Raw genomic sequence first — 15,410 nt, 5'->3', positions numbered from 1 at the left:
TAACACACAATACAGGACCATGAAAATTGCCATACCAGGGCTGTCTAACCCTAAAGACTGCCTCTGATAACAGCTAACAATAGATATTTCATGGAAAGATACAAACCTTCATATAACGGACAGTGCTTATGGGAAAATTACTTCCTATCCCCTGGGGAAAAAAATGGTTATTTTATGCTGTGCTTATGTAGGAACCTTAGACTTTATTCCTCTTAACCTTATTTAATATAACAGTGAGTATTTTCCATTACCTGCTCAAATCCTTCTGTGAATCCTGCTACTATTTTAAAACTATAAATCCTTGGGCAGCCCGTACCACCCATTATGTGATGCTCTGATCCACCAGCCTTCCCTCCCCAAAAACATTTTCCTGCTTTTAATTTTCCTGAAAAAAGGGTATCGTTAATTCCATTTGTTAACTTGTACACTCTGTGACACACACTATAGGCCAAATTTTTTCACTTCCTGGTTGCACAAGGAGGGTTGCTGTAATTTAGTCATTTTTTTGCCTGCTCTACTTTCTGAACACTGGAGTCTGCCTTGATCAAAACGTTGGAAGCTGCAGTATTACAGGCCACACACCCAGGCCAGAGATGGCTGCAATCTTTTCTGCTCAGAGCAGATTAAACGTGTACCCCTACGCCGCCAGCAGGACGTTTGTGCCCCTCTCTGCCAGCCCCGCGTGCCCACCTTGCGTATTCCAGCTCTCCAGCAACGGACGGAGGTACTGCTCCCACCCCCCAAATAAAAGCAAAGCACCAGCTGTTAATGCGGTATTCACAATACCATACTCCACAGACAGTGTGACTTTATTCACAAATATGATTTTTACAGAGGTAGAACAAAATACTTTGTATAATCTTTTTTTTTTTTAAACTATATACATATAAAGAATATAATAGAATGACAAGAAAGAAAAGGTTGTAAACAAAACAATATTATGCCATCAAATACAGTACAAACAGCATGCAAGAACAGCTTCAAAAGAAATCTTGCTGGTGTAACTTTATTTTATTTCTAATGTGGTAAATGAAGAGTAGTAAAGAGTCATGCTCTAATTGGATTGAGTATGCCACAGCTCTGCAATTTTGTTTTAATTATTTTTTTTTCTTTTACAATAAACCAACAGGATATCTTTCTTTTCACTGTGGTGGGGAATGCTTTTGTAATGCCCAATGTAATCTTAACAGAAAAATATAATAATCAAATCTACAAAGTGTACTCTCATTTAAAAAGCAAAACCATAGAAACTGTACAGTTTTAAAAAGCTAATTATCTCAACTGCTTCTTAAGAGAATTTTCTAAACAAAGAATAAAATATGCAGAATAAAAATTAGGAGAGCTATTGTTCTGTAACAAAGCTAATCCAATACTTGTTTTCTATTCCAATAAACAGTTTTTTTAATTAATGACTATTCTGGAAATTATGAAGTGGGCTGGGTTTTATTAATGTTTCACTTGACTAATAAAGCATGAACTCCTTACAGGTACTATAGCTGTCATTCCCCTAGGGATGGATGGAGATTGGTTCTGCATGCATGCCAGAGACAGGAACAAAGTTTAGTCATTGGTGTAGATTTTAAAAATATTTTTAAATATTTTAAATGTTTAGTAGCATCTATAAAAATAATCTTGCTTGTTTTCTTACTGGATTGAGATTTGGATACAGGATTTTCTGCTGAAATTAATTCTTGGCCCTCACAATCACCAAGGACATCCACTGGATGTTACCTGGGCCGCACCAGATCCCACAGACAGTGGTCAAGGGCGATGGCTAGAGCTCACACCTGAAACATGTGAAGCCACCAGCAAACCCCACATTGTTTTCCCTGTGGCTATGGCTGAACCTCACGGATCTGGGCTTTGGGGAACGGTGCTGCCCCTCTATCCTTCTCAATCCCAGCCCATGTCATGGGAAGGGCGAAGGCTGGAGAGAGCAACTGTGCAGTTACTCCTATCAATCCCAGCCCATGTCATGGGAAGGGCGAAGGCTGGAGAGAGCAACTGTGCAGTTACTCCTATGAACTATCAATGCTGGTGACGACCACCTCTCCATCCCTCATATCTGCACACATTGTGACTACATAAGCGTGGGGTCTGGTCAGGTCACTGCCCTGCTCGGGGCCAGCACCCGTGCTCGCTGCCATGCCTGTGGGAAACAGGGTTTTCTCCCTCTGCCACCCTTTGACCAGTGAGGAAGGAAACTGCGAGTACTGGGGCTAAATCGCCCTCCTGCAGCTCCCCCCCTTAAATGCCATTTAAAGATTCAACCACACAAACAGCACCTGTAGATTCAATTTGTCTTTATCAAGAACATGAGGATGGTCAATACCAAACACATGCTGTTTATGGCTGCACATCAGGTGCCAGCCCAAGCTTCAATTGCAATCAGTTTACTAAAGATCAAGCAGAATACTGAACAGGGAAGGACTATGGGTCTCATTTGACTCTGGGCTCTCAGGTGATCCTGGCTTCCAGGAAGAAGCTCAACTCAACCTGCTAGGTGAGTTGACCTGCCAGTGAACACGGGGCAGGTCCCACATCCAGGACAAGTGGCCGGGGGTGGCCTGAACAACATTCTTCACCAAATCACAAGGATTCAGCTAACTGCAGTGAAAAGGGTAAAGAAATACCTGCCCTGCATGAGAAATGCATCTCTGTGGCTTCATCCATGGCTTTGGCATCTTTCCGGGAAATGGATTGTCAAAACCCTTCGGATCGCCCTGGTGCAACTGAAACCTGCACTTCACTAGTAGACCCTGTTATCACCCCCAGAAGAAGGGCATGTATTGAGAGGTGTGAACAGTATGCTACCTGCACAGACGAAATACTCTGCATGATAGTTTACAGTCAACAGAATAAACCTGGCACCTCTTTGTGGAAGAACTGTACAAAACACGGCTGAAATAACAGGATTGTCAATGACATTCAGTGGGAGATACTCTAACCGTCTGAGTAAGACTGAATCTTTCTGTTGTGTAAACTGGTCTACAAGTATGAATAAAACAGTACATCCCTGCCCCATTAGCCTTGGGGAAGATTAATGCCCTCTACTCTACGCTAAATAAACTCCGAAGCATGAAGACCAATATTTAAGTCCTACACTCAGCTGCTTGTGAATTAATAGGGATCACCCTGAAACTGATATTATGAAATGCAAACATTTGCAAAAGAACAATTAAAAAATATTCCTGAAGTGTAAATGAAAGACTCGTCAGCCATGTTTGTGGTATGCACAGGGACAGTCAGAAGGCGAAGGCTAATGAATCCCAGGGCAGAAATCTGTGCTAAAAACCCATTATCCCATTGGCAGTAGGTAATGGCACAGCATCTTGCACTGGGAAATAATTCTACCCGATAATCGGAGGGCTTGGCTTTGGATGCCCTAATTTTAATTCTTTGGACAGTTTGCTTGGATATAACTACCTGTATTTTCAGAAAGCTGCAGTACATGGCTCACAGTAAATCTACTTCAAACACTTGCTGATACTGCTCAAACTGATCTCATCTGCCCTGATCTGCAATTTTGTGTTAGCTAAAGTAATAAAAGAATCCTGTTAAACCTAAATTATCAAATGAAAAAGGCAATTTTCTCATTCATACTCCATTAGTTTTTTTAGTTATTGCTAGGAAAGCTCTAAAATGCTTAGGCCATAAAATAAACATGTGGCTTAATGTACAGTATGTGTACTTAAGAGGATGATGGCATCTGCAGTAACTGCTCTGTACTGCCATAGTAATGGGATGCACAAATTAAGCAACAGCACATACCACGTAAAGCATACAAAAATGTATGGCGAGAAGTAACAAGCCTTCTGCTTTTTTTTTTTTTCTTTTTAATAAGTCTTTAATTGCTAAAAAGAAGAAATCACCAATATCCACACCTACAACACAAAATTGCAACATGGTTGATTTCGATAGGTGCCTGTTACCTTTGTGCCAGCAAAACTCTGTGATATTGTTCTCTTTAACATTTCACTGATTAGAAGTTTATAAAAGCTTCCCCTTCCCAAATTAAATTCAATGATATATTTTCCAGTGCTGAAGTCATACGATTAGCCTAATATGGTTTCAAGCATACAACACTGCTAAGATTTTGGAAAAAAGCACCCCAAATTTCTTAAATCATGGAGATGTAGGATAACGTATGAAAAAGCATCCAAGTATTCACTTTTGAAAATGAAAGTAAGAGCCTAGATCACTTAAATACCTCTGATAATTTTACTCGCAGGCCCTTCACTCAAACATATCAGAGTACTTTCTATCAATAAGTTAAATTCCTTTGAAAGAGTACCACAACTAAACTTGTGAATTCACATAAGCAAGATTGCATAACCAAATCATTTACAGCCATATTTTAGCATAACTTTGCAACAGCAGGCATTAGGATTTTGAGAACACAAGAATCTCTGAAATTCAACCCATGTGCTTCTTTATCCCTTAATGGTTAGTTAAAATAGGTATCATTCAGAACAAGAAGCGAGCAGAGCCTCTGCAGAAAGGTGCAATGAACGTCTGGATCAGACAATCTTGATGAGAATCATAAAATGCAGACTGGATATTTCTTCTTCAGCCAGGCTTTAACAGAAATATATTTTCCCGCCTAAAAAGGATGGCACAGCGCAGTTTTACAGAGGGAAATGCAAAAATATAAAGAGGAGAGTCCCATTTTCTTCCTCAGTAATCCCATAAAATCAACAATCTGTTTCCATAACAGCTCCGGACATTTACCTGCCTGCTGACAGGGCCTTTCCGCATCACCTGAGGTGAGTCTACGCTCTCCTTTTCCGTGCTGTCAGCGGTAGGTACATGGTCAGAGTTGTTATGCTCGTTATCCCCCGGGTTCCCATTAATGTGACCAATTTGTTCTCCCCAGTTGCAACAACTGTGCAGGCCTATTTACTTATAGTTCAGATTTTCATCCATTCATGGCACAAAGCTGAAAAGTAAACAACAGTTAAGAAAGCATTTGCTTGCCAAAGCCCAGCACGAGAAGGTGCAAGCTCTCTTTGCCAGAGCCTGGACCTGCATTTACTCACACCCTCAGCACTGTTTCATGCTCTTGCTTGGCAATGCATAGGAAGGATCACCATCCTCTTCAGCACCCCCCACCCCTTCTTCAGCCTTGTGGAAGTTACAAAAATATAGCGGAACACTGTTTTCTGAGACTATATTGACTGCACTAATTACCCACAATACTGTATATTTGCTATTAAGAACATGAATGTGTGCTTTCAAAGTGTGACATTCAGGGCTTCGAGGATGTGAAAGGAATTAGATGGATTGTTCTGTCACTTAATCCGAGGCTTCAACGTACTTTTAAAAATTTGTTTAAAACCCCAAAAAACAGAATACACATTTAAACTGTTGAACTTTTACCAGCTAACGGAGTTTGTAAGGACCCTATCACTATGTGGTTACAACAGAAGATGCACAGTTAAGGTCAGGTCACGGTTTCCAAGAACATTCACAGGGACTGAGGACGAGGAAAATGAGGGACGGATCCTGCGGGAACCTTCGGGAGACTGAGCCGCTCACTGGGGAAGTGCCTTGAGTATTGCATTCACTTCCTCTGCAACCGCTGTCAAAGCAAACTCAAACTGCTCCTGCGGAGAGAAGAAACGCATACTCTGAATAATAAAACAAAACACTTTCCAAAAGCCTGGTGCACTATTCTGCAGCTGAGCATCCTCAAGACACTGTTAAGAATACGAATATGCAGGATGAACTGTACACTGCAACAGAAAGGAACAAAATGTTCTGGGATTATTGATGCCATATAACATGTTTGACAGCATCTTGAAGCCTGAGTCATTTTAATGGAGAAAAATGTTGGTAGCGGAAACTGAGCTACTGGGACACTATGATGTATTGCAATCGTGTGGTCAGAAGGGTTTGGGAGTAGTTGATCACCAGCCATTTCCTTCTGACACAGAGATGGAAACTCGTTAACATAATTGAGATATGAAATAGGTGAGATGCTGCAAAGCAGAGCCTTTGGCTTTTCTCATGACTGTTTCTAGTTGAAATCAGCTAGAATAAATATCTCCTCACCTTCTATTATATAGAACAACATCTGCTTTTTGGTTTACGTGTTACTGTTCTCTTTCAGCTTCCCTTTTTAAGGGCCTTTCTGCACCCACAAATTCCCCAACAATGTTTAGACCACTCCTATTTAAGAAATACTTGGGAAGGCTTTTCTCTGCTATTAATTTACGGCAAGCATAAAACCAAAATTACTAATAGGCTTCTTGCACTGCGTTGGCAGAGGAGTGAAGGACACAGCCATGAATGGCCACCTCTTCTAAGTGCAAACCTAACACACTCCTGGACTGTGTAGTCCTGTAGAAGGACAAAGGATTTTTACTTCCTCAAGGTTAACAGGTATTGTATTTTCTAAGCAAGTAATTTTTTTCTCAGAAATTTACCTTACTGAAATATCTGACAGGATGATTTGGTCTTTGCAACTTTTCAGATGAAAAAAGAAATGTGGGCAGTTTACTCAGAATATAGGCAAATCAAGCACACCAGATAAAGACTGTGGAGAAGTTCTGGATTTTATAGAAGTACTCCAGTGGTTTAAGTCAGCCAGGGTCAAGAGCTGCTGAAGAACTAACTTTGAGAATGGAGGTCTGAGATGCACCCTGCAAAGCATCCTGAGATCACTGCCAGGATCCTGTCTGTTTCCAATCAGAAAGCTGGTGGTCTGGTAGGTACCTGCAGCCCCTCAGCCTGCACTGCCAGCGGCTGCGCAGGATGGCTGCAGGTATGCACGCAGCAGTGGCGGATGGCTGCAGAACACAGCCAGCCCCAAAGGTGATTACTGGACTAGTAGCATTCATTTCCCACAGTGCTTCACTTTACTGTGAAAATCTGCAGGAAGGATGAAAGAACAAACTACAGATGTGCAACTCATAGTTCAGAAAGACAGCTGACTTCTAATTCCTGCAGTTCAGTGCCAGTTTGCTCTGCCTTGTCTTACCCCACTGGAGTCATCTCCCATGTGGAGATGCCTCAGAAAGAAGCAACGATGGGCACAGTTCCTGAGCAGAAAAAGAAGAACAAAACTCGGAATAATTTCTCAGAGATGCTGACATTCAAGAATTTTGCTGTCTGCTTGGTGCTGTCAAAGTGGCATCCTTGTACAGCTGCTGGACTGCAGCCAATAGTTTTTAATCAGACATCAATTCACCCTAAAGAGTAGGACTCATCCTCATTAGGCACAGAAAATGGCGTATATGACTGCCTATGCCTCCCCGCACTCCCCAAGGTCTCTGCAATTAAAGAAAAGACTGGAAATGCTCACCCAGGAGCAGCAGTTATATTTTAACAGGAGCACACTGAATGTGTGAGAGGAGCTGGAGGGCAGCAGAAGTAGAGGGCATTCATCTGGACACGCTGTGCCAGAACCAAACTGGATGCTTGTACTGGCTCAAAAAGCTTCAGGAAATTTGGGCTGATGCATGAGAAGGGCTCATCTCTGGGCAAAAAAGCCTTGGTAGGAAGAGGTGGCAGCTGCTGGACCCCATTGATGTAGCTCTGCAAGGTGAGAGACCTGCAGAGCATCCTGGGCAGGGTGGGAGACCCTCGCGCTGGGGCTGCAGGAGAGGGGCAAAGCGGGTGCTCCCAGGATGCCGACGCTCAGTTGTGAGCGGGACAGCTGGTCCCCGTTGCTGCCAGTCCTTGGAGCACGGGGAGCACAGCAACGGAAGAGGCTGATCTGAGCACGATGGGGTTGACACAGTGATGCAGCCAAGTTTCAGAGATGTGCAGATGACTCTTCCAAGATGTGGGCGTCAGTTTGGAAGAAGGGAAGCTGCCCATGGTAATGAAGCTACCTAATGTGCTCTTCATCTGAGTATTTTACAGTCAGGAAAAGCTTGTAAGATCAGGGACTACAATACTTTAATATTAGTCCCATTGCTGAAAATAACTTATATTACTCTGAAGTTATTCACTGAGCAAATCTGCCCTTTAAATTCATTGGTCCAAGATGTGTTCACCTTACTGTGAAGACCTGTCAGGCTGGAGACTATCTGACCTGCGAGTGCCTTTACCCCTCATGGGAGCACAGAGCATCGTTGCGCCACCTGAGGAGAAGTGTCTGTCTCACCCAAGGACCGTGGACTGATCAACATGAACTCCAAAGTTCAGATATGGATTTTGGAGACAAGTTCAGTGGAGACCAACAGCTAACATTATGTGTGACCCTAAATTACTGAGGCACAACAACTTACAAAGCATAATCTTTACAGACAGAGCTCCAAACTGACTGTGAAACACTGCAGTAAAGGGGACAGCAGAGCAGACGCATGAGATGTGTGAGGACATGGTCTTTCTGGGATGGCACAGCTGAGCTCTTCCCCCTCCTTCCTTTTGCATAATACGCACAGGCGAAAGGCAGACAGTGCAGCTGCCATTGATGTGTATCACCACCCTCCAAAGAAAAGCCTTTATGCACCTTCTGCACCTTTCCATGAGAACTACCGCAGTTCGAGCAAATTAATTTCAGTAATTTTTAAAGGAGCTCAGTTTGTTGTTTTGTACAGCTACACTGTCATTCACATATGTTATTTGCATATACAAGATTGACTGGAGATGAATTTTAACACCTAGCTTTGCCTAGAAAACAGAGCTGGACAGGCATTTCACGGCATCACCTATAATCCAGAGGTGACAAGAATATATTTAGTAAAAAAAAAAAGCTATGTTTCATTAAGTCTACAAATAAAAATTCCCAGGAAAACAAACTGAGTACATGTAGCATATATGACATGATAAAGAACCTTAGCTAAATATTACAGATTGCAAGAGGAAAGATATAGGACAGAGAAAAAAAGGAAATATATATTTTTCCCATCACAGAGAATACACTTCCTCCTTTATTACTTTTTCCTCTCATATGTGGCATATCAATTCTATTTTATGATTCCCCTGCAAAAAAATAACAAACCCACAAACCCTCTATTATGCTTCTCAGAAATGCAGAATGTCGTTATGATAATTTCATTACCATTTATTATGTACCATGCTTTTGAATTAAAGATCCCTTCCAGAAGACAAAATGTTGCAAACAAATCTTTCACATGCTTATTGAAAATGTGGAGCGCTGCCTGCTGGAAACACAATAACATTGCTGAAGTAAGTTGGTGTTTATTTTGCCTGGGGATATTCTGTAATTGGCATTTCTAACCTGACTTTTAATCCATTGTTTTAAATTACTCCAAGAGTCTAATATTCCTCATTTGTATTCAGTTGGGAAAGCACAGGGGTTTGTTTAAATCCATCAGAAAAATTCTCTGGGGATCGTGCATTGCTAGCATGTAACCAGATATTTATAATTTGCAAGACATTAGCTTGAATAAGTGATTTGGGTGGTTTTGAGAAAATGACAATGATGGAAGAAGGAGCAAGAGGAGAGATAAGCAATATCCTGAGAAAATTTTTCATCCTGGATGAAAACACAGGATACATTTCTTTTCTGGAGCTCTTCCAGATAAATGTTTGGAGGGGAAAAACACGTCTTGAGTGAGATTTTCATGGGACTCGGGTAACTATTTCTAAGCCAAGTAAGAGAAGTTGTTCGTATAACCTTATTCTTTGGTTCTGGAGCTGTGTTTTTTCTTTTGTTGAAGGCAACAAGCTGTAATTTCTCTGCCCTGAGAGGGAAGCTGGAATCTGAGCTCTATATTTCTACAGAGTTGCCATATATTTTGGATGCATTTACAGAGAAGTTCAGGACTTGCATCTTCCCTCAGGGTAAATATATGTGACATTGGATGCTGTGTGCTATATGCATTCTTTTTCCAGTCTGAATAATCAAAGCAGAAGAAAGATTTGTGCAATTTTATGTCTTACTTGCAGATAGAGATTAGTTAGCTTTGACTGGCTGATCTTTATTTTTCATGCACTTACTTAATTGGTAAATAATAATTAACATCCCCCCAACTGTTCTCCAGCACCACTTCTACTCTTAGTGGGAAGATAAAATGATTAGGAAGAGATTCAAGAAAAGTTATGAACCAATGATTCCTGCGACACACATTTATTTCACCTTTGTCCCTCAGCAATTTCAACTCCCTAAATGCTGCAGACTTTCCTATCAGTTCCAGCCTGGCCAAGACAGAGTGCTGTCACATTGCTCTGGTTACTCAGTTTGGGGCTATAACTCTCATTCAATATTTCACAATATGTCATACACACATTTATTTGGTCTCCATGCCATGAACGAGTTTCTTTATTGTTATATTTGCAGCTCTTAACTTGCAGCAAATACCCCAAAATATCATTCCATACATCACTGAAATTGTTAATAATAGAAAGTTTCATTTCTAATTTAAGGGACTACAGTCACACCATCAGCTATCTTTAAAAGTTTTACATCGTGGAAAAATGTCAAAACTATTACAACTGACAGGAATTATAGAGTAAGGTGTTGACCTCACCAAAGGGTACAAATATAGTTACCATGCTACATCCATAAAAGACATGGCTTTAGGCACGATGTAAGCTCTTCTGTTCAAAGATACTAAAAATGACTCGATTTCCTACAAAACTATATTTCCTTTAATTCAAAACATTTTTTCCAGAAAAAAAATCAAATGCAGTACTTACATCTTCTTTAATGAGTTGAAGCTTTTAAAAAATATTACATGCACAGTTAAGCACAGATACTCTAAGAAAATAATCCATATTTCAGGATGAAAGCAAGAACATTCTTTCAAATGCACATTTTCTTTAGTAGGCTATAGATTGTTGTCTTGACTGCCCTTCATATATGGTAATCAAGATAGATGTTGGAGATGTTACAAGAAAGAGCAGTAAACACCAAAGAAAGTAGCCTAGATAAATCTTCAGCATAAATAAACCTCAGTTGGTAGGGAGCCAAACAGAGTAATCAGCAAGCGACCTGCGTTAAATTAGGTCATACCCTCTCTCTTCTGTCATGAAAACAACTACTGTGAAAGACCTTTAATGTATTTAAAATCCCAGTGGATTTATTGACAGTACCTTTGTCTGGACCATGCCTGGTCTCTGGTCCCTCAAGTGCTCCAGGGTAGCAGCAATATCAATCTCTTTAGCACCTGCAACAAACCACAAATTGGGCTGAGTTCAGAGCACAAGATAATCCATGCTGCATCTGTCAATCTCTTGCTATCGGGTTCCCTTTGGGCTAACAGTCCAATTGAAAATTATTACATCCATCTCTCAGCAGACTTGGCAGGCAGCTGCAATTTTTGTGTTCATATAGAAAAATAAAAGGTTGGGGCAGCTTTTATTAACATTAATTCAAGAAATGCCAGAGAAAAACAAATTCTTAAAAATGCCTCTGCACCTAGAGCAGAATATATTTTGCAGAACCTAAGGGTCTGTCATGGCAATGCCACCAAGTGCCCCTTTGTCACTTCTAAGAGTATTCACTGAATTAAGGGCCTGAACCACACAGAGATTTATGCTGTTAAAACAAGATTTAGGTGAACTTTTGTCACCTGCAGCTGAGATCCAGAAAATCTGCCTGTGGCTTCCTAGTTCAGGACCTGCCAGACCATCTTGCTGTGTGATCGCTGTTTCAGCTGGCAAATCTATGGCATTTTCTTTAGGTTATACTTTGGGTGTCTGGACACCGCTGCTGTGTAGTGATCGGACGCACCAGGATGCAGAGAATAGGCATCCTCACTGCTGTGGGGACCAGCTCCCTTCCTTGGTGCAAATGGAGGTGCTTTCTTTTAAGACATGACCTGTGGAGAGCAAAGCAAGTCCTTGTGCCTCTCACCTCTCTTACAATAACCCAGAGCCTGGAGAACCAAAGAGGACAGGGAGATGCTGATTTCCTCCTCAATTTCCTCCAGTTTAAGATGTTTCAAGACCACCCTCCTCATTTTCCTTAACCTGATACATGTTTTTTGAAGGGATTGAGAGGAAATCAGGATTTTGGTCCCTCCTGCATGAACTCCAAGAGTACAAGCCTGGCTGGGAATCCTTCAAGCTGAGAAGTTCAGCTACAGAGTTTGGGTCTCTTGCATCCGTCCCCTTCTGCATCTTGCAAGAACATCACACAGTGCCAAAGCATCAGGCAGATGGGCAGAGGGTCATCCTAGCCTGAGTGTAACTGCCCCATCTCCGCTTCCCTATCCCCTACTGCCCTGGTTGTCCCTGCATTCTCCTAGGGCAGATGTGGGTCCATAGCTTCTGAAGCTTAGAAAGATGCTGACCTCAGGTCTCTCTTCTTTTGTACATACACTTTCATCATTAGATGGTTTATCAAGGACAGGGATTGGCTACAATTCTGAAATCTGCTCTATTGTAAAGGACACTCAGTGGTGTGGTCTGAAGAAGACCATGGCCCTTCGATGTGCAATTTGACAACCATTTCCTATTGCCTGGCCCTAGGAATCTCCTGGCCCAGCCTGTGCCAATTTGGGACTCCCTTCTGGAGGCATTTAAATCTCCCCAACTATTCACAGGGGTCTCGGTGCCTAACTTGTGGGCCACGCACCTAAAGCATTGCTGCTGCAATAGGTAACTTGTACACATCAAGAACACATACTTGTTTAGTTCCCAGGACTGGATTTGGAGGATTGGGCCCAATGCTTACCACTCTTCCTACAACTCTTGTAATTAAAGGGATTAAGTCTAACTGTAATTAGGTTCATGTCAATGTAAACATCATGCACCTCCTCATTTCCCCAACTCAACTTTATAATTCAGCACCATCTTCTAAAAATTCAGAAAAGCAAATAATAGTGGATGATTTAATTTGGTTTCCTTTGATAAAAGATATGAGAAGATATTTAAAACTAACATCAGCTCTACAAGAATAATTGATTTGCAATATGTTCTTCATATCGATGAAAATATGTTCTTCAGCTGTATCAGAAATGGAATGAATTCATTCAGTAAATATAACAGTGATAACTTAGAAAAGATATCTGACAGATATTTTTGCTGATTACCATGGGTTGGGGCATTGTATGGCTTTTGCTTCCTCCCCCCCCGCATTGTACAGGAATTTACAGGGATGAGCTTTGGAAAAAATAAAAAGCTTTATTTTAAAATAAAAAAAAAACCCAAACCTCCTTGCAACAAAACAAATCAATACATATTCACATACGCTGTAAAGTCTGATAACAGTGACAGTAATTATACCTTATGTCTGTTGCAGGTTTTGCAGTGGCAGTTCATCTGGAAAGCATCAGTAAAGGTACACTCTTTGTAAACCCTAGCACTGGTGTAACACGGTAGCTCATTCAGTGCTTAGTCTCACACATGTACGTGCAATTAGGCGGGATTTGCCTGTGCCACCACAGGTGTCCATGGGAGCAGAGTTGTGTGAGTACCGCACATGCTTTACAGCCTTACTTATGGCCTCATTAGATTACCAGGAATTAAAATGTCCCAGCAGCATCTTGGCTCAACATAAGAGGAATTCTCTCTTTCAGAAATTAAGATATCAGAAAAATTTAAGACGCTGACATCCATGGATGAGGTTAACCACAGTCCTGAACCAGGCTCTGAGGTGTGCTGCAAGGATGAACCCGGAGATCCTCCCAGTGGAGCTGGCAGGCCTGAGCGCCACATGGGCTTCCCCATGGCTGCAAACATGTATGTCCTCCCTCCAGCAAGGGATGCTCTTTATTTGAAAATACTCTGGCCCCAGGCCAACACAGCAACATATTAGGTGCAGGGAAAAGGTTCATGGCAAGACCTAATAACAATTTTTAACGGCCAGACGGGCTTCTGAGCCTGCCTTTGAAAGAGTTAATTCCTCCATTTCTGTGATGCAGATTGCAGGCATTTACTAGTGAACTGATGCTTGCTTTTTTATCATCATTAACAGAATGACATGCCTAATAGTATGAACAACATTTGATCACAAAATCCTGATTTAGCAAAACACCAAAGCATATGCTTGCACCGGAACATAAGAATAGTCCTAGTGGGCCAGTGTGCTTAATGGGAAGCTTGTTTTGAAGTGTTTTGTCAGCAGAACTCCCTGAAACATCAGTTTTTACTGATCAGTGTCCCCCAGCCCACGGGTTGTGATCAGCACATCACCCCCAACCACTTCTGATGTCCTCAGCCATAGGTAATTAAAAGGAAAAGGAGAGCAAAGTATGATTTTGCCCAAAGCATGTGTCTTGTTCAGAGGCCAGGGGGGTTAGAGGCAAGGCAAAGCAGAGGCAGAGATTGGTTTGCTACCTCCTTTTTTCCATTTCTGAATGCCTCTGATACTATGGTGATGGGAACTACCTCAGTGCCTACAGAGGCTGATCAACAAAACTTAGCGTTGCAAAGATGGGCAGCTGTTTTGGAAGAAAAATATCTTGGAAGAAGAAAATTCGCAGGAAAAATGATGAAATCAATGGCACAAGATAAAGACAGCATGACTTGTTTTCTCTCTACATGAGCAAACCTCTCTTCCTCCCCCGCATCCACCACTACATGTTCTGCATCTATTCCCTTATTATGCCTAAAATAAATGAGTTTAAATATATATTGCTAGTCCACTATTAAATCTCATTTTGTGATGAGGGCTTTTTTCCTATTCAAACTTAGGCTAGATTGCCGTTATATTATGTAAATTCACCTCACTTCCACTGATGTGTCTGTAGAAAATTCTCCGGTGACAGAGACGGACAAAGGAAGGGAATTTCAAGGCACGACGGGAGGCCTGAACCTAACCTGCATTCACAGGTGAGAAGAGCTCAGTGTTTAACTGCAGCGTGAGCTTTCAACTCTCTTTGGAATTATTTTGTTGAAATCTGACACAAATTCAACATCTTCTTCACCGTGCTGAGGCTTTCTCTTTAATCTGAGAGTACAACAGCATGGCATAACATTCTATAGTACCCAATAACACTTTATTTCTGCTTTTGAGCCATTTCAGGTGACAAAAAATACAACATATGTTACATGACATTGGAAGAGAGTGATATTGCATCTAAGGACATTAGGGTCAAATCATGCTCTTACTAAGATGGCCCTGAAATATCCACACACTGCTAAGGTATTTTAAACATTGCTCATCTGGAAAGCCCACACCCAAACTAAATTTGATGCAGTGGTTTAGAGTACAAGCTGGAAGAACTTGACCCTCTGATTCCAAGGATATCCCATTATTGGAAATGTTTTGCTCAGGCTACTGAACTATGAAGTCCAGCAATAGATGGAGATGTCAATTTATTGTCATACAACAAATAATCTAGGGGAAGGGTTAAAAATACTAGGCTGGAGCACTGACAAATGGAAAAGAGAACGCAAAATGTGTCAAAAAGGCAATATTTTCTATCTTTTCTCTCCACCAATACATATCTGTCTGCTTAACAGTGCTACTGGTTTCAGAAAATAAAGAGGGGGATAAAAGAGGAAGCATTTAAAGAATAACGAGCTGCCTTTTCACCTTTTGACTG

General features: G+C 41.4%; 1 protein-coding gene across 1 annotated transcript in view; it reads right to left on the bottom strand.

The window, feature by feature from the left end:
- Positions 1–769: 769 nt before the first annotated feature.
- The window catches only part of PTPRN2 (protein tyrosine phosphatase receptor type N2), a 670,971-nt gene continuing 656,330 nt past the window's right edge, over positions 770–15,410 (bottom strand). Inside the window, exons 22-23 of the mRNA XM_087729958.1 lie at positions 11,011–11,084; positions 770–5,606 (exon numbers count right to left, since the gene is read on the bottom strand). Of these exons, the coding sequence (XP_087586084.1) occupies positions 5,535–5,606; positions 11,011–11,084 (146 nt within the window). The 3' untranslated portion in view covers positions 770–5,534. The remainder of the gene's footprint in view (positions 5,607–11,010; positions 11,085–15,410) is intronic.

This window comes from Nipponia nippon, unplaced genomic scaffold (genome assembly GCF_047370975.1).
Source record: "Nipponia nippon isolate SJK-2023a ecotype South Korea unplaced genomic scaffold, ASM4737097v1 scaffold_1, whole genome shotgun sequence".
Classification (NCBI taxonomy): domain Eukaryota; kingdom Metazoa; phylum Chordata; class Aves; order Pelecaniformes; family Threskiornithidae; genus Nipponia; species Nipponia nippon.
Note: the sequence above shows the minus strand (reverse complement) of the source record. Positions and strands in the feature narration are given on the sequence as shown.